Source organism: Myotis davidii, unplaced genomic scaffold (genome assembly GCF_000327345.1).
Source record: "Myotis davidii unplaced genomic scaffold, ASM32734v1 scaffold142, whole genome shotgun sequence".
NCBI lineage: Eukaryota > Metazoa > Chordata > Mammalia > Chiroptera > Vespertilionidae > Myotis > Myotis davidii.
The window spans coordinates 2,526,462-2,551,324 of NW_006294400.1; the positions used below are offsets into that span (position 1 = coordinate 2,526,462).

Genomic DNA, 24,863 nt, shown 5'->3' on the forward strand with positions numbered 1-24,863 from the left:
TTACAGGGTGCTAACCGGAACGCTACGAACTCCTGGGAGAACTGAGTCAGACACGAGTTTATTCATGGGCAAGCAGTAGGGACTCCTAAAATATTTCCAAAGAAAAATGCGCACAAAAAAATATCTAAAAATATACCTGGCGGAAGGAAACCGGCATTGCGATGAGCAGTACTAAAGGGGGACTCACGTGTGTCCACCGTCTCCTGGATCGGGATGAAGCCCACAGGCAGAGTGTCCTTGATGTCAATGAGCTTCATGTCCACCAACACGTTCCCTAAATGACTCTTGGGAGGAAAGAGGAGAGAGACAGACGATTAATCCAAACACGCCTGTGGTGCGTTTGCTGTTTGGGCTTCGAGATGCAGGTTTACACCATGACTCCTGCAGCTTGACGACAGCAGGCTAGTTAGGGTGGGTGCCACCTACTGTTCCCCAGCAGTCACACGAGGACTCGGTGGCCCGGGAAGGAGTTTCCGGAGACATAACCAGAAGAGGGCAGCTGTGCACACGTCCCGGGACCAGCTCTCAGGCCCAACAGGTTAGAGAGAGCAAATAGTGGTTGCCAGCCTGCATATTGACACACATTTCGGCTGCTAGATACATTCTGTAAAATCCCAAGAATCATAAAACACGGCGTGAAAAGCCCTGCTGCCTCACTATTACACATGTTCCAGAATGACACGCACCAGGGCCTCTTAAAGCTTCTATTTAGTGGTGGTATATGGGGTCCGTGGTGCTCAGTTGCTGTAACCAGTGCAAAAACGTCTTCCGAAGACGGCTCCCACCCCCTGTAACTGCGAGAGAGAATTATCAGTGAACGCGCTGGAAACGAGCTCTAAAGATACCTACCCTACAACTTCAATACGGGGGCTACCCCGAAGACGTCATTAAAGCCTTCCTCGTACCTGCAGTTACCTCCCCCGCTCTGGCAGAGCCAGTTAAGGAAAGACGGATGGCTGCTGATCCCCATCTCGCCAGTCAGGATGCCAGCCACGCACTCTGCGTGCCCATTTCCCAGAAGCACCTCGCCCGTGTGAGCACGCTCGGGCTCTTGCTCCGTGTTTGGACAAGCACCCAGATGGCCAGCCGTCACTCCGGCCTCCACAGCACCTCCTCAGGCCTGTGTCCGTCTCTGCGCATGGGCGCCAGCCCCTGCCCTCTGCCCAATGCCAGCGGACACACTCTCTGAAGGCCACTCGGGAGTTCTTTCCATCTACACTCTCCGCTCTATTCTCTCTTGGCACTATTTTCCTTCGTATCAATTTATAATGGCACATTTTCAAGGTTATTTAACATCTGTCTGCCCCCTAGATTTTAAGAACCGCCAGGACCAAAACTATCTGTCACTGCTGTAAATCCAAGCCCTGCACAGCTCTTGGCACACATTAGGTGGTCAGTCATTATTTGGTGAAAAAAATTAATGTTTTTTGGTACATTTTCAACTGGGTGGGCTGCTCAAAGTCAGAAATAAGATTGGATTTGCTGGGATGATGAATCTAAACTCTATCAATAAAAACATTAAAAGTATATTTAATATATATATATTAAATTTACATATATATAAAAGCCTAAGTGACTGTTCGACTGAATGACCGGTTGCTATGACATGCACTGACCACCAGGGGACAGACTCTTAATGCAGGAACTGCCCCCTGGTGGTCAGTGCACTCACACAGCCAACCTCCTGTAACTGGCGAACCTCCTGTGGTCCCTCCCCCAGGCTGTCCACCCCCCTTCCCCCCATTCGCCCTCACCGGTGCATGAATCCGTGCACACCAGGGCCTGTTATCACAAAACCATTTCCTTCTCACAGAACTCTGCTTGCCCACCGCTTACTACTAGACTGCCTCGGTGGCTGCCTCGGGGAAGCAGCGCCCAGTGCAGTGCGGCAGGCGGACTGGGGACCCTCATGGGCGCGGGCCACATCTCTGACCGTGTGCAGGGTTTGAACTGTTAGCCTAACTCGCAGACATGAGCTGCCTCCAGAGCTGCCTCATCTAATCGATCATCATTTTTTTTCATGGCAGCTGCGTTTCCATGTCATCACTGCTTTCTGCATTGAGAAATTAACACTGGTATGTGTCCCTGCCCCGGAGATGGATGGGCGTACATCAATATCCTTTGCAGGTGTCTTCTGCTTGACAAGCTGGGTTTCACGGAAGTCAACTGCAAACCACTTAGCGACCTCACCCTCCACACTCTACAAATGTCCCCGATCGTGAAGCAGAACACGGGTGCTGTGGCCATTTTAAAAGCATCACAAACCCTCGCGGGCCTACCAAACGGGAGCTGCACTGCAGAGCTTCCCGCAGCCCGCGTGGGGCCCCTCCGCGCTCGGGGCTGCGCTGCACTGGGTTTAATACAGTGGGTCTGCGACACCATTAATTTCGCGTGTCCCTCTCCCCTCCCCCATCCCGTGCTCCCTTTCATTTCCTCCTCATAAATATGAAGAACGTATTCCCAATCCTTGTTGAGCAAATGATTCATGCCAAAGGCCCAATATGCACTGACTCAGGGTATTTATATTGCCTCTGGTAGCCAGTGTTGCTAGTATACTGTAATTATTTTTGACAACCTTGCATTTAAGGTAGCCACAGATAACCAACTTAATATTCAAATGTTCATAAATCCTTCTGTTTAATATCCTCCCTACCTAATCTATGTACATTATTATTACAGGTAATGCAGAAAGTACAGGGCATGAAAAGTGCAATTAATCTCGATCCTTCCCCAGGAAGCAATGTCACTCCAAAGCCAGGTTTCAGTATTAATGGCATTACTGGGGGAAGGAAATTTAAGTTCCAAAGGAGTCTCCCCAAACTCCTACATTGGGAGTCTCAAGTCACCTAATTAAGAATCTGTCCAGCCTTGAGATCCCCGGCCCTCCTTCCCGGCCGTACAAATTATGCCACGCCGCGTCCTCCCTGACAGCAGGCCGGCCCGGACGGCTGCGGCAGATTAAACTATGCCTCATTCCTGTCCACTCCTGGCCGGCCGGGGCCCCTCTGGATGTCACCACCGGACCCATTCGTTCTTTTTCTGAAACCAGAACGCAACCTATTTCCTACGCTGCTTCAAAGTGGCGGCAGAGGTCCCCCACAGCCTGGTCCTCATCCCACATCCCTACCGGCCTCCTGGGCCTCCTGGAGGAAGACACACAAAGGAAGCCCCCAACGAGCACCTCTTCAGTGTTCAACGAGGGGTAACTCATGCATTCTCTGCAGAAGGTCTACCCGTGACACCTAAGCTAGCACGCGCAGGCCACTCATCTGCCATCTTCAGACTTGTCGCTGTCCCCACACGAAGGGTCGGGGACTCCTCTGGCCTAGAGTGCCAAGAACCCACAGCCTTCGGGGGAAATGCACCAAAGACAGAAATCAAACACACACACACACACACACACACTCTCTCACACACACACCCACACACACAAAGACACACACACAGACACACACAAACACACAGACACACACAGAGACACACACAGACACACACAGATACACAGAGAGACACACAGATACACACAGACACACACAAACACACACACACAGACACACACACACACAACAAACAAACAATAAAAAGTGGTATACGAGATCATGGCTGTCCTGGGAGGCCACCGTTTTGAGCCGAAGCCTCCTCAGGCCCGATGGGGGAAGACTGAGCAGGGACCAGAAATGACACCGTGAAGCCACTGGGCAGCGCGAGGGCGTCCCAGAGTCCGTCCTCAGCCCCGAGCGCAGTGAGCGCGCTGACCTCTGCACACAGGGGTGGCCGGCGGACAGAAGAGGGGCGACGAACGTTAAACACATGAACAGTGTCAGAAAAGGGTTTAGGTAACTCCCAGCACAAAGGGGCAGGGATGCCCTGTGTGAATGCGATGCCAGAGGGAAGGGGGGGCAGGGGGGACGTCAACCCGGCCTGCAGACCTGCCCTCCGTGTCCTCAGGCGGCATGGTGAGCCCGGGACCTGCTCAGGCTCATTACAGCTGCCGCCGGCCGGCCTGTCTGGTGAGAAGGATGTCGGATGCAGCACTAGGCTGTCCCCCCTCCATTAGAAGCTGCACTTCACAACAAGCAGACGTTACCCTCGTAATTAGGGGGGGATTAAAGCAATGGCTTCTCCCCAGCCCTGCATGTGCTGTGAGTAATCTTCCTTCCAAAGACTTCGCAACAAGCACGGGCATGTTCGGTGGGAGAGCGGTGGCCAGGGAGCCGCGTGTCTCCATCCAGAAAACGCGGCCGGGACAGGCCGGGACCCCAGGCCCGGACCGTGGGCTGTGGGGCTATGTGACGGGAGAAAGACCGTTTCTCTTCCCATTCATGCTTCTGAATGAAGATGTCTAAAGCTGTTTTTCTCTTTAAAAAAACACACACACATATTTTTATTGATTTCAGAGAGGAAGGGAGAGGGAGAGAGAGAGATAGAAACATCAGTGATGAGAGAGACTCATTGATCGGCTGCCTCCTGCACACCTCCTCCTGGGGATTGAGCCAGCAACCCAGGCATGTGCCCTGGACCGGAATCGAACCTGAGACCCTTCATTCCGCAGGCCGACACTCTATACACTGAGCCAAACCAGCTAGAGCCCCGTTTTTATTTCCTTTTTAAACTATAGCATAGCTTACTGTTATAAAATTTATAAAAGTAAATTAATAAAAATATTTCAAAACAACTTTGCATCAGAAAGAGACAGGAACACTTAGGCCCAAAATAAAAAGGCTCCCCTGAGAACGGAAACCTGCTCCCTCTCAGGGCGAGAAAAGAAGGTGACCTCGGAGAAGCCCCAAACGCTGAGCTCCGGAAAGGGCGAAGGCTCCAGGCGGCTGTCCCAGGAGCAGGGAGGGGTACCTGCAGGAAGACGAGGGCAGGCCCCATGCAGGGGACATACTTAGGAAAGCGGGCTCCCTTCTCCCAAAGCTGCCATTGAAACACTATTGGAAAAGCTTGGATAGGAATCGTCAAAAATTCCCCCATTTATGGGCCCGGGTATGAAAAACTAACAGGAATGGGCACTGGTGAATGCCGACCTGCAGACACAATGGAAGGCCCATGTCATACTCGGGGAAAGACTCATTCTGGGACCAGGGCTGAAGCTGTGGAAAGGGGTGACCATGCAGCGCCTTTCCAGCTGCGCCTCCAGGTGTGGGGCAGCTTTCAATCCGGCTCTGCCGGAAAGTTCTCCATCCCCGCCACCAGGGACTTGCTCCTCAGAGGGAAGGTGGGCACACGGAGCTGCTGAGGAAGTTCCTGGTTCCCTGAGAACATTTTTGTGGGATTCACGGTTCACCGGGGCACCTGGTAATAACGCTCTTCATCAATGAAGCGCAGCGCGAGCTGCCGATTCTACCCAGTTCACTGAAACCACAGCGGAGTGAGTATGGTGATGAGGATCGGCCACAACAAACACTGGAGGAAATTTCAGGCAGGAGCATGCGTGGCTTGTGCTCACTCAGCAGACGGAAAGGCACTACTAGACTTACATTTTCTTTGGAAAATGATCTTGTGAAGCACAGGTATCTGGTAACCTTGGATTTAAACAAGCCGTCTTTCCAGAGGTCAGCATCCACACCATCTGCTGTCTGTGCGACCTACACCAAAGAGACAGAGGACCGCGGGTAAGGCGGGGGAACGGAGCGCGAGCGGCTTCTTCGTACCTGTGCCAATTAACACCGGCCGGAAGTCTCCTGGCATCTCATTAGTTCATTTCACTGGGCCCTGGGAAGAGATCTTCCAAAAGGGGAAAAGGGAGAGTGTGAAAAACACAACTTCTAAAAATACTGTCCCCGGGGAAGCCATTGATTAAAGACACCCTGACAAAAGTGGTTCTAATGAGAAAAGAGCAACTTTTGTTGTAATGGACCAAGGAGGGATTGGAGAAGTCAGCACATTAGGTTGCTCATTACCACTCACTTGGGGGGGGGGGTGGTAGGGGTGCAGGGACACGTCCAATGGGGTGTGAAATGCCACCTGAGAGGGCACCGCTGTGGGCGGCTGACGCGGCCCTGCTCCAGGACCCTGGGGCCCGCCAGGGGCTTTGTCAGTGGGGTCCACTGGGGCCGGGGCAGGTGTCAGGAAACCCGCTCCTCAGCGCATCTTCTGGGCACCAGCTCTGCGAGTGCTATTCAAGCCGGAAACTGCATCATGTTAGAAAAACCAGGCAGACCCAGTTCCTGGCTTACAGCCTCACTAGGAAGCCTAGTGCTTGTGGACAGATGCAGGCGTTTTCTTCTAAGGAGAGTTCAAGGACGAAGCCAGCCTTGATTTGGGCCTCGCACGACCGGTGCCCGGGCTGCGGGTGGGGCGGGTGTGAGGCTGGAGGTTGGGGGAAGGGCCTGTGATGAGATGGGAGGGAGAAGGAGGCGCTGAGGCACAGGGACCTCCAGATGCTCCCGCGGCCTGGCAGGGCTGGGGCTGCTCTCCACTCGGCAGCCTAACACGAGTCTTACCAGCATCTCCTCGGAGGATTCGTCGCCTCCAGCGCCTCGGCTGGCACCCAGGGGGACCCCAGGAAGGCTCAGGGAGCAGCATCCCTGCGGGGTGCACTCGGTGTCTCCCTGCTCGTCCCTGAGAGGCGTAGCCTCGGGCTGCAGTCCTTGATCTGACACCCTCCCGGCCGTGCTGACAAACTACTGAGAGCATCTCCTTCCTTCACACAGACACTGCCGGAGCAGCTCCCCGCACAGAGCAGCTTCCCGCACATCGGCCAGTCGCACGCATCAGTGAGGGTGCCGGAGCCCTACAGCCACTCTCGGAGGCTGCCCCAGGAAAGCCCACAGCCCCACAGGCAGAGGAAAATGCCTTTTTTCAAACCCAGCGATGGTCAATTAGCAAATGCTACGAAGGGAAGGACAAGGACGGAGAAAGGTACTTCTGCTAAATACGCAAATATGTGTGGCCTCGAGTCTGGAAGAAATGTATGGGCATAATGTAGGAACCGCTCGCTCAGCCGATGTCGTCCCCACAGAGAGATGCTAGTTCGGGATGAGACCTCATCAGCACGTTCCCGTGACGGTCACACACCAAGTTTCTTGAAAAACATGAGATTTAACGCAGTGGCCCCAACTGGCCACTACCGAGGACCCCTCTGGTGTTTTCTTCCTTGGATCCCATGTTTTGAAAGATTTTTTTCTCAAACTCTACTTTTACTGTATTTCCTAAATTCTAGGATGGAGTCATTTGGGGATCACTCAGAGATTTAAAGAAATACCCCTTTAGAAAAAAAAGAAAAGCATCATATCAAAATGTACAAATCTATTTTTAGGTGCATCTCAATTTCGGAACCACTAAAATGTGAAAATAAAAAATGTATAGGAACAAAGAAACGCCATGCCACCTGAAACCTATTTGGTTTCTCTATAATAAATGCATTATTGTTAATACATTCAAAACAAGTCTGCAGAACCCTCAACGTCTGAGGAGCCACAGGCTGCTACCCCAGAAGGAAGAAAGCTGTGTCCTCAGCTCCCATGGCGGGCGGAGGATGGGTGTGCATGACACCAGGCTACTGCTTCCAGGTTTGGAAATGATGATTCCCTCTTCCCGCCACTGGCAGAACTTCCCTTTGTCTGAGTGAGAAGACACTTGAACAAGATGGAGAGGCCGGGGCAGCAGAGTGAGGGCAACAGGCCGGCCCGTCCTCAGAGTCCCCCTTCTCCACCCGGACCGAGTCTGAGAAGCATTATAAACGGACAACCAAACCGAAGGCCAGGCCTTGCCCTGAGGCCACAGCTCACCTGCAATGAAGCAAAGATGTGTAATGCCCTCCGACCCCGGCCAACAGGAGGCAAGGCAGGAGGGGTGGGGGTCGCCGGTCCTGAGTGTCCACCACAGTGAACGGAAAAGTCCTACCCGAAGCAGAATAACAGAATCCCACCAAATCTGGGATTTAGAAAACCACCGCTAACACTTCTACGGAGAAATGACAGGTCCCACCATGGAAATGACAGGCCTCGGACAAGGCTGTACACTGCATCCCCATGACCTGCTTATTGTACAACTGGAAGTTTATGCCTTTTGACTCTATCTAACTTTTATAATAAGAAAATCAACAATTTAAAAGACTGCATTTGATGAGGAGAGAAATGAAGATCTGCCTGAGAAACACTGTGTAGAGCAGATGTCCAGCGGAGCCCCAGGCCAGGCCAGCACTTTGCCCAAGAGAAGCTCCTGAAAGACCACAGCTAACCACCAGATTCCTCAGCCTGTTCACACCCCGGTGTGTTCCGAGAGCCCACCCGCAGTTCACAGACGTGCTTGGCAGACAGAAAGCCATCACAGGGGCCAGGAAACTCTGCAGACATTCCAAAGGAAATATCTGGCTGACACTACGAATAAGAATGGAGTTCAAAGGGCCCTTGATGTGTGAGAGCCTGCTCTGTGGAACACAGTCGGCCTGGTCAGTGGCCAACCACGGAGCCACGTCAGCTCTCGACCGGAGCAGTGCGGGCGCAGGGAGGCAGGGGTCGCGCAGCCATCCTCGGATCCCACAGGAGGGGTGCCCCAGGTGCTTCTAAACACCACGAAGGGGAAAGAGCCATTCGACCTGGCTGGTGCTGAGCTGAAGAACTCCAGGTGTTTTTCTGGTTCTGGTTTTGTTTGCATCGATCGTATCACTTTGTATCCTGAATGGAGAGCTCAACCTGACCACAGAGCTTCAGTTGAAAATGTCTAATACTTCTTAGCAAAAGCAATGAATGCGTGTCTCTGTCAAAATGTTATTAGCATTTTCCCTCTGATTGGTAAGATTCTGTAACTTTTATTCTCGGTCTTGCACTTTTCTGTGTCTTCCCAATTGTCTACAAAGAGCATGTGTCAGTTCTGTATTCAGAAAATGAACACATTAAGGAAGGAAGACATTGGTCAATAGCATTCAAAGCTGAGATGAGGCCAAGAATTAGAAAAAACGAACAAACAAAAAACTACTGAATTAGACAGTTAGGAACTAAGGGGCGAGTGAAAATAATGACAAAGAGATGGCAGTAGGAGCCCTGGGCAGGCAGGGCTTACTGACAAAGACAGGGCTGGAAGGTGGGGAGGTGACAGGATGATGGCAGTGGCAACATCTCCTCGTTTTTAGGAACGGGGACAGCAGCAGGTGTGTGTGGGAAGGGGTAGAGAATGAGGACAGAATGAATGGATTTACACAAGGAGGATTAACAAGCAAGAACGGAGACAGAAGGAAGTAGCAATGAGACCTCACCTGGGGGATTCATTTGGGAAGGAAGAGAGCCACCCACAGGGGCTCCACCGGGGTCACCTCTTTCTCACTTTCTCCCTGGTGACGGGTCTGTAAATTACGGGCAGACAGGGACCACCTCTGATTCACGATTCCCAGTGCCAGGCACAGGCCCTGCTGGTGAATGCATGTGTCCCCTCTTCTGCTCTGTCCATCTCCAGACTTTAAGGAAAGCTCCTCCGAGCCCAGGAGAGTGGGCCTGTGTAAAGGACACGCCCGCCGGCGCAGGGGGGCCGGAGAGTGCTCACCAACAAGCACGGCACAGTCTGAAAGACCTGGAGACCCCGCTTTGAGACTCCAGGACATCTGAGTGCCTTCTTAAGAACAAGGGAGTTTTTCTATGAGACCAAATCACCAGCCCTCAAGGCCGGCCCAATTATAAGCCATCATTTCTGAATGCAGTTCAATCCACCTATGAAAACAACGTGGGTCTAAGGTACGAAGGCAACACCTTTAACAAATGGCACCGTTTTCCCCGTAGCCAGGGCCCTGGCAAGATATGCTTAAGAAAATAGTGAAAACTCGAGGTCCTGGGATTAGCAGAAAATCCAGTGATGCTTCCCGGCTCCCCCAGGCTTTGAGGAAGGACACGGGTCTGGGCATTGGCCCAGCCTCCCCCACACCCTCTGCCCCACGCTGCGGGCTCCACCCCTGCCCACGCTCTCCGCATCCATGCGGAGTGGTGGTACAGGTTCCTGCTGGATAAGAGGAAACAACTCAGACTGCAAGGCCGGGCTCTGGGCTGCTGGCTGGTTTTAACAAAGGGGCGCTGAAAGAGACCCAGCAAGACGAGGAGGACAGGAAGAGTTAAAGTGATGGGATTAAGAGGAGACGAGTGGAACTGGTGAGTCATGAGTCATGCTCAATGACAGGAGCAAGAAAGCGAAGGAGATGAACTGGCACTTGTGACTAAGTCACCCTTCCTTCTGACTCTATTACTCAGCTCTCAAACCACATGGCCAGCTGTAATTGCATTTCAATTCATGTTTAACACAAACATAACTTAGCTGGATGTTGGCATCCAATATCCCAGACACAGAAAGGCAAAAGAGAAAGGAGCCAGCTAATTCGATTCAATACACCTCCTTTGCATGCCCGGTGGTATATGCATGCACCCAGGCACGGCTGGGTACTGGGGGGGCAGCCCTATGGCACACGCCTTGCGATGCAGAGGTACATATACACCAGCCGACAGCTGTGGTTAAAAGTGGTAAGAGCCACACAGAGGCGAGCACACCCACCATCAGAGCACAAGGCGCTACCACGTCATTCCACGGGGAGAGGGACGGCGTGCATGCGCCCAGGCACCAGCAGGCGTGGGAACAGCGCCGCTGAGAAACTACGCAGAGTTCACGGGGATCGGATGAGGGCGAGAAGGCAAAGGGCAAATCAAAATAAGTCTTAGGTTCCAGAGAAGTCCATCCGTTTGATAAACCCCTTCTGAGTGCTAGTTGCTGAACACTCAGAAATAAATAAAACAAAGAATTTGCCTTTGAATCTAAAACTAGGAAGCTGGAGAGCAATTCTAAGCAGGTGAGTCGTGTGGCTTTTCCGACAGTTCCCACAGGCAATGCTACAGGGAAGGTGAGGCTGGGACGGAGTTAGGGAGCCGCACTGGGGACAGTTCCAGCGGCTGTAAGGAAGGAAATTGAGAACAGAATTGCTGGATATTTCCTCAGTCAACGGATCAATCCCTTCTCACACTCTTGCCCTCTCGTCTGGTCCTCTCCACAAACACAGTGGAATCTGCAATCACATAATTTCCTATCACATAAACCTTCCAAACACGTCAGCTTAAACCATGATCAAAGGGTCAGGAAATAGCCCAGAAATCAGGTGGGGGTGGGTGGTAGGTTGGAATTCGGAACAATAAAAGATTCAATGAGGTTGCTAGACAAAAGAAAATTACTATTTTTTTAAAAATAAGCTTTCCTCTATACTAGCTCAGAAGCTTCCCATCCTTTTTCAAAGCTTTTATATCGTTTGCAGAATCTGGGAATTACCGGTTCCTTGACAATTTTAGGGAATGTTACCTTAAAACAATTTAGGCCTAGTGCTTTTGTTGGAAATAATTCTCCAATGACTTTTGCAATTTCTTTCTTTGATACAGGTTTGTTATTGGATTTCTTCTTCTGAAATAGCTGTGGCAATGATCTAACTCATCAAGATTTTCAATTTTAGTCACATAAGGTTACACAAAGGAGCTACTCATCATAGTCTCTTATAATTTTCAAATCTCCTTATGCTCTTACTTCCCTGTTCTCAATCTAAATTCTGCTTATATTTATTTCCTTTTACTATCATATTTGCCAAAAAGTTTATCTATTGTGCTTTTTACAAAGGATCAATTCTCAATTACCAATTTCCCCTCCTTTTGCTTCTGATTTCTCATTCTATCTTTACTATTTCCTTCCATGTATTTTTCTAGTTTCTTGAGCTGTGGGAAAATATTCATTGCTCTAATATACATGTAATTAGAGCCTCAGACAAAAAGAGAGGTGAAGGGGAACTCTTTTAATAATGCCCAGAAAATTCCCAACTGCAACAACAGCAGAAAACCCATTCTTTTCAGGTGGACATGGAACATTTACCAGGACAGATCACAGTCCAGGCTGGAGTCAATAAACTACCCCCCAGACCAACTACAGCCTGTAGCGTTGTGCACAGCCTAGGGATTGCAAATGGTTTTTATATTTTTAAGAATTAAAAAATCAATATGCAATAGAGACCACATGTGGCCTGCAAAGCTTAAAATATTTACTATCTGGACCTCTACAGAAAACTCCTTTTCTAGGCCATAAAACTGAGTTTTCTCTCTGATGGCATGGAATTACATAAGATGTCAATAACAGAAAAAAATATACAGAAAATGCCCAAATTCATGGAAGCAAGACAACGCACATCTAAATAACCCATGGGTCAAAGAAAAATCAAAGGGAAATTAAACAGTATTGTGAATAGAATTAAATTTAAACACAAAATAATAACATTCAGGGATACAGCTAATGCAGAGTTTAGAGGGAAATTCATAGCATTAAAATGCTTATATTAGAAATGAAGAAAGATTGCAAATCAATAATCAAAACTTTCCCTTAAAAAACTAGAACATTAAACCCAAAGTAAGCAGAAGAAAGGAAATAATAAAGGGAAAACAATAAAACAGAATACATAAAAATGATAAAGAAAATAAAACCAAATGCTGGTTCTTTGAAAAGATCAATAAACTGATACAAATCTAGGCAGCCCGGGGAGGAAAAAAGAGAGATAACACCAATGATCATGATTAGGAATGAATAAGAGGACATCCTACAGGTTCTAGAGATATCTGTAATAATAAAAGCATAATATGTAAATCGACATATTATGACTGTCCAGAGATCCTTCTGGATGAAGCCGGGGCTGCGAAGGCTACTCTTGCACGAATTTCATGCACAGGACCTCTAGTTAAAAATATAAGAAGATATTATGAATAACTTTATGCCCAGGCACTGAAAAACTTAAATGGAAAAACTTGAATAGAACTATATCTATTTTAAAACTTGAAATGTTGCTAAAAACTTACCCAGGTCCAGGTCCAGATAGTTTCACTAGTAAATTCTACAAACATTTAAAGAAAAAATACCAATTTTACATTAAATATTCTAGAAAACAGATGAGAAAGAACCACTTCCCAATTTATTATATGAGACCAGCATTACCCTAATACCAAAACCAGACAAAAACATTCTAAGAAAAGAAAACCACAGATCAATCAATATTTCTCACTACATATCATAAAATGTCTCAACAACATCTTAGCAAATCAAATCTAAAAATACATTAAAAGAGCAATGTATTATGTCCATGTGGGGTTTATCCAAGAAATCTAAGTTTCATTTAACATCAAAAATCAATCAGATATTTCATCATACTAAGAGACTAAAAAAGAAAAGCAATATGATTATCTCAATAAAGCATTTGACAAAATTCAACATCCATGTATGATCAAAACTCTCTGGAAGGGTACTTAGTAAGCTTATTAAATAGTGTCTCCAAAAAAAAAAAAAAAAAGACAGAAAGAAAAGCTACAGCTAATATTACATTTAAGTGGTGAAATACTGAGTGATTTTCCCCTACAATCTGGAATAAGGCAAGGATGTCTGCCTTCCCGATTTCAACTTAACAGTGTATTGAATGTTCTAGTTAGTGCCCTAGGGCAAGAGAAAGAAATAAAAGGGCATACAGACTGGGCATTACAAAGTGGTGGGAGTAAGGGGGAGAGATTAACCAAAGGACTTGTATGCATGCATATAAGCCTAACCAATGGACACAGACACCAGGGGGAGTGAGGGCATGAATGGGGGGTGGGGTGGGGGGCAATGGGAGGATAAGGACACATATGTAATACCTTAATCAATAAAGAAAAAAATTTTTTAAAGTAACACTGGATACCATTTATAATAGCATAAAAATATGAAATGCTTAAGGATAAATTTGGCAAAATATCTGTTTAATTTATACACTAAAAACTAAAAATGGCTGATGAGAGAAACTGAAGAAGACTTAAAATAAATGAAGAGCTATATCATGTTATTTTGAAATTATTTAAGATTTAGAGGTAAGTTACAAAAAATAACAAAGAATTCCTGTGTACTACCCTTTACACAGATTCCCTATAATGTTAATATCTTTAAAAAGATCAATAAATTGATAACACCAATGATCATGATTAGGAATGAATAAGAGGATACCCTACAGGCTCTAGACATATCTGTTTGGTTCCCCACTTTTATTTTATTCTTTTCAATTAAGTATTTTGTGAGAGATACTTTGAAACTATGTAAATATACTACTTCTCATAATACTTTTACCTAGTATCTTTAACATCTAGCTGTATCTTTTAAGACCAAAAAGAAATTGACAGATGTGACTACTAGTAAAAACTACAACTTTGATAAGATGAACAATAATCAACAAACTTCGATACTATAAACAAAGTTGAAAGGCAATAATGGACTGAGAGAAAAATACATGTTACATATATAATAGTCAAAGAATAAACATCATTCTTTGACTATAATTATTCTTGGACTATATCAGGGAATATATCAGGGAATCCTACCAGTCAATAAGAAAAAGTCAACCAAATGAGTCAACTTTAAAAACAGGGAATTAACAGAAAAAATACAAATGGCCAATAAACATGAAAAGATGCTCAACCTTCTTACCAATAACGGAACTCCAAATTCACACGATGTGCTCCTGGTTTGGAAAAAATGAGAGTAAGAAGACTGATAATAAAGAGTGATGGTGAGAAAGAGGGCGAATAGAAACTGCTGTACACCACTTACTGGGAGTATATATAAGTTAGTAAGGCATTTGAAAGGCTATGGGTGGTAGCTACTAAAATTTAAACTGTGCATATCCTTTTACCCATCAGCACACATCCAGAGACATATGTACAGGGATGCTTATCACAACATTGCTTTTCAAAGACCAAAGAAAAAATCTTTAACACATTGTTTGCGGGTAGTTTTTATCGCACGCTAACAGGTGGCGCGGGCCATTTTTGCTAATTTTTTGCGCAAATGGCAACATTCAGTAAAATTACGATAACTTTAGTTTTACGTATTTTTTTCAATGAAACTTTTTGTGATTTACTATAAAATGTATACTGAATTATTTTTCTTAGAATCGCACTGAATGCGTGGCGAGGCAGAGAATTGTGTGAAGGGATGACTCTACCCAGTTGAATAGATTACCGTTATACCTGAAAGTACATACATAATTCACCATTGTATGTGTTAGAGACCCAAATTTTGTCCTTTGGAATTTGTATATCTGCATGTTAGCATCCCTTTAGAGCAATAAAAAAGTATAAAAATAAACGTATTTATATGTTACCCGCATTCTACTGCTAGTCTATAAAAAACGTATTAATACGTGTCTCGCAATCTACCACCAGTCAACGTAAAACGTATAAATACGTTTCCCGCATACAATGTGTTAATTGCATTAGCAGGCAGTGACTAACGAATTACAGTAGAAAAACAGCCATTAAGAAGAATGATGCTGTTATGGAGAGATTTCCCACATAATTGTTAAAGAAAAGAAGAAAGAAGAAATATTATGTAGAACGTATGTACTAATAATAGTAAGCTATATATATAAAGGCCTAAGTGACTGGCAGACTGGCCAACCTTCCGACCGGCCAGTAGCTATGATGCGCACTGACCAGCAGGGGGAAGACGCTCAACGCAGGAGTTGCCAAGCAACAGCAACTTTGCAGAGTGCCCTCTCGCACTCCAGGACCCCTCGGGGGATGTTGGACTGCCGGTTTTGGCTGATCCCCGCAGCCCAGGCTGAGGGACCCCACCTGCTGTGGGGACCCTGCTCACTCCACAGATGCCCTTCGAGCCCCGGTGCCGCCCCAGGTACAGCCAACCGGGGAGGGACTGTGGGAGGTTGGCTCCAGGGTGTGTCCGGCCCACCTGGCCCAGTCCTGACTGCCGGCCACCTTCTAATTAATTTACTTTCAATGTGCATGAATTCGTGCACTGGGCCTCCAATAATAATAATAATAATAATATTAATAATAATTGCATGGCTCAAGGTAATGCAAGTTACTGTTTTAAGCACTTTATGAACATTAGCTCATTTAATCCTCACCACAATTCCATGAGGAAAGTTCTGTGAATAACCCCCACTTTAAAGACAAGAAAATTGAAGCACTGAGAGGTAAAGTGCCTTGACAGAGGTCACACAGCTCATAAGTGGCAGAGCCAAGATTTGAACCGAGGAAAGAGGATTCCAGAGACTCTGTTTCTGATCCCTAAACTTTGCAGCCTCTCCCTCTGCTGCTTCCTCTCCCACCCCTCTCTACACACGCGCACACGCACGCACACACACACATACACACACGTGGGGCAAAAGTAGGTTTACAGTTGTGAGTACACAAAAGCTTATTCATATATTATTATTATTTATTAATTATTGTATTATTTTCCATGTGAACAACTGTAAACCTACTTTTAACCCACCCTGTGTATGTATGTATGTGCATATGTATATGTGTGTGTGCATGTGTGCATGCGTGTGTGTGTGTGTGTGTATATATGGAAAGGTATTTGCAAAATCATAGAAAAAGGATTGGAAAGATAGACCAAACTGTTAACCTATTAATAAAACAAAACATCACTCAACAAATAATCAACTAATTAATAGAACTGATTGCTAGATGCCCTGAATGTCTGACTACTTCAAGAACTAGAGCCGATTCTTCCTCCTAGTCTCATCTCCTTACTTGGAGGTCTCTCACATAAGGGAGGTCTGTCCCCTTCAGTGACCTCCGTCTCTCAATAATACAGGCACCTCCCGCAATTCTCAGCTCCAGCTCCAGCTCCCCTCCCCATATGCACCATCCCTCACGCAAGCAGTCTCTTAATACTATCACTGTGGACCACAAAATTGAGAAGGGTGGCCTAAAGCATTTTCAATCTTGTAGACATTAAGGAATAACTGGCAAGTATTTTATAGACATGCAGTAGCACCTTTCTTGCCTCTGTACATAAGGCTGAACATCAATGTTTAGGAAAGATTTCTGACAGGCTTAGAAATAAACAGATTCTCTGGTGAACCCCAAATTAACATAAAACTAGAGCAATCCAGGACTTCCCCTTCCAGGAATATGAAATAAGATACACCTTTTCCTATTCCTCCCACTAAATACAACAAAAAATCCTGGACATTACATGAAAATAAGGTAAGTGGCCTCTAAAGGGTGAGAGAAGAAGGCAGACAGCCAGGGACCTCGGGACCCAAGGAGCAACAATGTGGTGAGTCCTGTGGTTTCTTTGTGCCCCACATATCCCACACCTGGAGCAGCAACAGACACAGGTCAAAAAGCCCTAACAAAAGCCTGCTTTCTCTAGACAGTAACAGGTCATTTAGCCAACAACAGATCTACTCCAGCCAAACACCACCTAAAACACTGTGGCCCACCCCGACCCGTGCCAGTAAAGCCAGAGTAGGGGGACCAGACCTCCACCCTCACAGGGCTTTAACGAGGCATCCCAATGTCTCTGATGAGATGGGGTCAGGGCGGGCCCACTAGAGAGCCTGGACTTCCATGGCCACCCAGCAGCAATGAGGCTTCCCTCTCTCCCCAGGGGAGTGATACTGGAGAAACCTTGTGGAAAGTCAGGACTTTCACCCCTGTGATGTCAGTGGGGGCCACCAGGGGGCTGTAATGCGGCACTCCCGTCAGGGGGTATCAGCGGAGGCCTAGTGGGGAGTCAGAACTCCATCACCTTCCAGCAGTAACAAGGAGCCCCATCTCCTTGAGTATCAACAGAAGCCAAGGGGAGACTGAACTTCTACTCCTACCTGGCAGTAAAGAGATGGCGTCCCTCTTCTGCCAGGGCAGTGTCAGAGGAGGCAGGCAAAATACAAGGTTAGATAAGATCCGGAGTCTCATGATGCACACCCAACCTTCCCAGGTTCCAGTCAAAACCCACTCATCAAAGCAAAGCACCAAGAAACAATGATCACAAATTGAATTTAAAAAGACAATCTACAGAGCCCAAAGCAGGGCAACAGAGATGTTTGAATTATCTGGGGGGAAAGACCAAAAAAAACCTTTAAAGCAGCCATCAGGAAAATGCTTCACTGAACAATTATGAACATGCTTGAAACGAATGAAAAGTAGACAATCTCAGCAAAGAAATAGAAAGTCTCAGTGAATAAACAGAAAATATAAAGAACCAAAGTGAAATTTTAGAACTGAAAAATGCAATAACTGAAATAAACTTAACGGATGGACTCGGCCGCAGAATAGGAGAGAGAGAGAGAAAGAATCAGTGAACTGGGAGATAGAATAGAAATGACCTAATATGAACAACAGAGAGAAAATAGACTGAACAAAAAATGACAGAGCCTCGGGGAATTGTGGACTATAACAAAAGACCTAACACTCCTTTCATCAGAGTTCCCGAAGAGTAGGAACAGGGCGAGGCTGAAAAAGTACCTGAAGAAATAATGGCGAAAAACTTCCTAAATTTAACAACAGGCATAACTCTACCAAGTCAAGAAGGTAAGCAGACTCTAAAGATGATAAATCCAAATAAATCCACACCAGGACACATCATAATCAAACTCCTGAAAAATTAGGACAAAGAAAAATGTTTGAAGAATTGAGAATGGAACAACACTTTCCTTATAGGGGAACAACAATTCGAATGATGGCAGATTTCTCATTAGAAATCACAGTGGCCAGAAGGAAATAACACATCATTTTTCAAGTGCTAAAAGAACTGTCAACCCAGAATCCTACATTCAGTGAAATATCCTTCAGAAATGAACAGGAAATAAAGACATTCTCAGATAAAGGAAAACTAAGGGAATTTTCGCCAGCAGACATACTCTAAAAGAACTGCTAAAGAAGTTCTCTAATCAGAAAAGAAATGATTTTTTTAAAAAGAAACCTTGAAACATCAGGAAGGAAATAAAAAACATGGTATATAAAAACATGGGTAAATAGACTTCTCCTTTTGAATTTTCTAAATTATGTTTGATGATAGAAGCAAATATTATAACACTGTCTGGTATGGAAATATTTAAGCCAATTATATTAAAGTAAGGGAGCATAAAGGGACATAAAGGAGAGTAAGGGTTCTGTGCTTCACTTGAACTAGTAAAATGAAGTTACCAGATACACACACACAGACACTGACACACATAATGTACTACCTAAAGCAATCACTAAAACTGCTATACAACAAAGTAAACTCAAAAATATTTCAATAAGCCAAAATGAATTCTAACAAATTTTCAAATAATCCAAAAGAAGGCTGGAAAAAGAATACAGAAACAATAAAAAACATAGACTAAACAGAAAATAAAAAATAAAATGGCAGGGTTAAGCCCAAACATATCAATAATTATGTGAAATGTAAATGATCTAAATACACCAATTAGCAGAGGAGTAGATTTAAAAACATGATCTAACTATATGCTGTCTACAAGAAACTTATTTCCAATATAACGGTATAAGCAGATTGGAAGAAAAAGTATGAAAAAAGATATCTCATAAAAGCATTAATTAAAAGGAAGCAGAAGTAGCTATACTGATATTAGCTAAAACATACATTGGAAGCTAAGATAATTAAAAGACAGAAAGAGACATTATATAATGATAAAATGGTCAACACACCAAAAGAAGATAGCAATCCTAAATGTGCATGCATCAGACAACATTGCTGAAAAACATGTGAAGCAAAAACTGATGAAATGAAAGGAGCGAAGAATAATTCCAAAATTACAGTTGGGAACTTCACCGCTCTCTCTAAAACTGATAGAATAACTAGACAGAAAATCAGCAAAGATAAAGAAGAACACAACAGCACTATCAACAAGAGGATCTAATCAATATTTTTTAAAAATTCCACTCAATAACAGCAGAGCACACAGTCTTTTCAAGTGACCATGGAACATATGCTAAAACAGACCATTCCATGGGCTATAAAACAAACCTCAACAAATTCTTAAAAATTGAAATCATACAAGAGTGTGTTCTCTAAACACAATGAAATCAAACTAGAAAACAGTAACAGATTACTGGACAAGCTCTAAATCAGTGGTTCTCAACCTGTGGGTGGCGACCCCTTTGGCGGTCGAACGACCCTTTCACAGGGGTCGCCTAAGACCATCCTGCATATCAGATATTTACATTATGATTCATGACAGTAGCAACATTACAGTTATGAAGTAGCAACAAAAATAATTTTATGGTTGGGTCACAACATGAGGAACTGTATTTAAAGGGCCAGAAGACTGAGAATCACTGCTCTAAATGCTTAAAAACTAAACAACACAATTCTAAATAACCCATAGGTCAAAGAAGAAATCTAAAGAAAAATTAAAAGTATATTGAACAGAATGAAAATGAAGATAAAATATATGAAACCTTGTGGGACATAGCTAAAGTAGTGCAGAGAGGGAAATTAATAGCACTAAATGTATATATTAGAAATGAGGAAAAGTCTCAATTCAATATCTAAGTTCCTACCTTAAGAACCTAGAAAAAGAGCAAAATAAACCCAAAGCAAGCAGAAGGAAGTAAATAATAAATATAAAAACAGAAATCAACGAAATTGAAAATAGGGCAAAAAACAATGAAACAGAGTTGGTTGTTTTGAAAACGTTAATATAATTGACAAACTTCTAAGACTGACAAAGAAAAAAGAGAGAATATACAAATGATCAATATCAGAATCAGAGAATATTATAGACTCTGCAGACACCAAAATAATAAGGGAATGCTACAAATAATTCTACACATAAATTTGGAACTTTTAGTACAATCCTTTCCTTGATTTCCAGGGAGAGAAGAGGAGTAGTGTTTAAACCAATCACCAGTGGTCAATAATCTAATCAATGTAATGAAGCCTCCTGAAAACCCCAAGAGGATGGAGTACGGAGAGCTTCCAGGGTCATGACCGTGGAGATTTGGGGAGGGTGACACGCTGGGGGAGAGGGACGGAAGCTCCGTGTCCTTCCCACCTACCGTGCCCTATGCATGTCTTCCATCTGCGTGCTCCTGAGTTGTATCCTTTATAAGAAACCAGTGATCTAGTAAAGAAAAGCTTTCTCTGAGTCCTGGCCACTCAAATTAGTCAGACCTGCGAAGGGGGTCGCTGAACTTCTGATTCATAGCTGGTCTGGCAGAAGCACGGGGGACAACTTGGACTTGCAGTTGGCATGTGAAGTGAGGCAGGGTCATTCTATGGGACTGAGCCTTAGCCTGTGCAGTCGGATGCTGTCTCCAGGTAGCTAGTGTCAGAATGGTTGAACGTACCGCTTATTTAGACCCATGTTGGAACTGGGTATAAACCCCCTTTTAAATATTTACCATCTAAATTCCAGCAAAATTTTTATTGATGTAGACAAGACTATTCTAAAATTTATACGAAACAGCACAAAGAAACCTGAATAGCTGTAACATTTTTTAAAAGAAGAATAAAGTGCGAGGTATCATTCTACCCAATTTCAAGACGTACTATGTAGCTCCAATAATCGATACTGTGTGGCATTGGCAGAGGGCTAGACACATAGAATGGAACTGAATAGAGAGCCACCCAAATATGCCCAATTGATTTTTTTTTTTATGTTTGAAAAGCAATTCAGAAGGAAAGATTGCCTTTTCAACAAATGGTACTGAGCAGCTGTTCATCTATAGGGTGGCAGGGGCAGAAGAACTGTAATCTAAGTTCACACCTTATATAAAACCAAGTCAAAATGTACCAGACTTAAATTAAATGTTAAATATAAAACTACCAAACTTATAGAAAAATAGGAGAAATCTTCAGGATCTAGGGCTAGACTACGAGTTCTTAGATTTGACACCAAAGACATGATTGATAAATTTAAAAAGTGACAAATTGGACTTCATGAAAATTAAAAATTCTTGCTCTGTAAAAGATCCTGTTAAGATACAAAGACAAGTACAAAATAGAAGAAAATATTTGCAAATCACATAATCAACCAAACACTCATACCTAAATATACAAAGACCTCTTAAAACTCAACAGTAAAAAAACACACAAACAATTCAGTTAGAAAATGAGGAAGACGTGAAGTGGCATTGCATTGAGGACAGAGAGATGGCAAAAACATCATTAGCCACTAGAGTAACACAAATTAAAACCAAATGAGTTACCACTACACACCTATCAGAATGGCTAACACAAAAAATACTGCCAATGACAAGTGCTGGCAAGGATGGGGAGAAACTGGATCATTGGTACGTTTCTGGTGGAAATGTAAAATGTTACAGCCACAAAGGAAAGTGGTAGGGCATTTTCATAAAACAAAACAAAACACGAAATATGCAACTACCATATGACCAGTAATTGTATTCCTGGACACTTATCCCAGAGGAATGAAAACTTCGGTTAACATAAAACCTGTTCATGAGTATCGGTAGCAGTTTTATTCATGATGGCTCCAAATGAAACAAGATGTCCTTCGGTGGGTACACGGTTAAACAAATCACGGTGCAGGTTTGTCAATGAACACTGTCCAGGAATAAAAAGGAACAAACTACTGCTGCATGCAATAGATTCTCCAGATAAATCTCCTGAGAATTACGCTGTTTTTTTTTTGGGGGGGGGGCATTTCCAAAGGTTACAGGCTGTATGATTCCGTCTCTAAAACATTTCTGAAATGACAAAATTATAGAAATGGAGAACAAATTGGTGGTTATAAAGGAGGTTAGCTAATTCCTAGAACCAGTAAACCACCTACCGATGAGCACTTCTGAACATAAACCAACTAATCCTGAGTCCCTATCTCTATCCGCCTTTCCTCAGGTTCCTTCGGTCTGGGACACTCTCCCCGCCTAAGTCACCCAGGGCCAGGTGTCTGACAACTAGAGACCATCTCTACCGCCCAAAGCCACCGGAACCTTTTACCCTGGGCAGTCCTCAGCCTGCTTGGCCTGCCTCTCGCTGCCTCTCCTGTGAAACCACAAAAAGGCTCTTGCCCAAGCTTTCCCCTCGCTCCTCCGCCTCCTGACCAGCCCCGGAGCCTCCGCGCTCCGTCGCGGCCCTGCGTGGAGTGGCGTGCCCCTCCTCTGGGGTCCATGAGAACACACCATCTTTTCGATGGCAGTTGTCTCCTGATCTGTGGGCCTCACCACACCGGAATAAAGAGAACGTCCCCAGTACATTTAAAAACAGCAGTGTTCTGTGTCTTGACCATATGCGTGTCAACATCCAGGTTGGGAGACTGTACTACAGTGTGCGAGGCGTTACACTGGGGGAAGCTGGGGAAAGGGTAAACAAGATCTCTGCCTCCTACTTCCTAAGACTCCACGCGGATTCTAATGATCTCAAAATAGAAAGTTTAACCGAAAACAATGAAAGGAAAATTAAAGCCTGTCCCTCATCTTTTCCATTAATCTGACCAACTGAGGTTTCATTGTTAGAAGCTTTTCTAAATAATGGACAGGAAGTTCCAGTGAACAGAGGAAGTGCCAGAACACTGGACTGTGCCCTGGGGTCCCCTCCACTAAGGAATAAGTCATTATTGCAATCTTTGGGTCAAAACCAAGATTCCTAGTTGGTCGGGGAGAAAAGTTCAGAAGGAGGCAGTTTAAGGCACTCTTTCTCTCTTCCTTTTTTAAAATATGTTTTTATTGATTTTTAGAGAGAGAGAGGAAGAGAGAGGGATAGCTAGAAACATCCATAAGAGAGAAACATCATTGATTGGCTGCCTCCTCCATGCCCCCTCCTGGGGATTGAGCCTGCAACCTGGGCATGTGCCCTGACCAGGAATTGAACCCTGACCTCCTGGTTCCTGGGCCAAAGCCCAACCACTGAGCCACCCGGGCTGGACTATTTCTGATCCACTCATCCTAACAAAGGCCAATGTTTGCTTCTTGTCCACCTCCTGGACGCCAGGCACAAGTAGCCCACGTGTTCCTCTCTGGCTGGCTCCACGCCCCAAGGCCGGAGCTCTGCTGGGCAAAGCGCAATGGCCAGGGGAGATGCCAGAGTTATACAAAGGCCTAGGGGCTGGTCATAAAGCCACTTTCCGTGTTTCCAGTAAATCTCAGTTTAATGTATTTTCTAACAGAACTAAAGGGAGGAACACCTGGTACCTTTTATCAACACAAGCTCTGGTTCTGAAAATAAACCAGCGTGTGAGGCGGGACTCAGCCTGTGGTTATTTCCGCATTGGGAGCAGCCCTGGCGGCAGGGCCACGTGGGGAGGGAGCTGGAGGCAGCAGGAAAAAGCTGCTGCCCTTGCTTCTGCTTCTGCTTCTCAGAGGCAGGGCTCCCGGAGGACAGCCCTGGAGCCTCTGGGCCGACCGTCCTCTGCCAGGAGGAAGAGGGGGGCTTCCTGCCCTGCCCGCCCCTCCTCCCCAACTGCGGCTTCTGGAGCGACAGTGACAGCTGTGATCAGACGGGACAGCCTCCACTCGCTCGCTATCTACCCCATGTTTCTAATTAGATATCGTTGCCACCTTCACATGCTTTCATGTGACCTTTAAAATATCTTGAGCACGATATAAAAACACCAGCCTGCTTGAATTTGCATCAGCACTTAGATTTTTCTTTTCTTTTTCTACTTTGGTGAGTAAAATATAGGACCGCACTTGCAGGTTTAGGGTTTTAAAGATATCCCTCTCTATGTCCCCTAGACAGGGCCCATTGGTCCAGAGGGGAGCTGATCGCTCCAGGTACCCCAAAGTCCTCACATTTGACCGTTCAAGCAACTGAACCTTCCAATTATTTAGAAACTCCCAAACACATTTAGGGCATACACAAATTATACAGGCCCACAGTTTTTAAGAAATGTTTTGTGATCTAATGGTTTCAGGAATGAACAGGAGTGCTGAGAGGAAGGGAGATGGAGGGAGCGAGAAAGCAGAAAGGAAGGAATGAAAGCGGGGACTTCCGGATGACTGGCCCATGCACAGCCCCGGGAGGCCCCCTCGGAGGTCAGAGGTCACAGCTGGCTTCCCAGCCATAGGAAGAAGAGCTAGAAAACATGACTTCCCGGCTTCACTCTGCAGCTCAGGATGCCAGTCCTCTGCCCTCTGGAGCTCGGCCCTGTCAGCCAGCAGCTCTGTCCTATACTGTCC

The 24,863-nt window shown here is 45.3% G+C and overlaps 1 protein-coding gene across 1 annotated transcript in view; it reads right to left on the minus strand.

Moving 5' to 3' along the window:
- Positions 1-24,863, minus strand: part of MVB12B (multivesicular body subunit 12B) — a 121,460-nt gene that overhangs the window by 87,492 nt on the left and 9,105 nt on the right. Inside the window, exons 3-4 of the mRNA XM_015567137.1 lie at positions 5,484-5,591; positions 188-284 (exon numbers count right to left, since the gene is read on the minus strand). Coding sequence (XP_015422623.1) covers positions 188-284; positions 5,484-5,591 — 205 coding nt within the window. The remainder of the gene's footprint in view (positions 1-187; positions 285-5,483; positions 5,592-24,863) is intronic.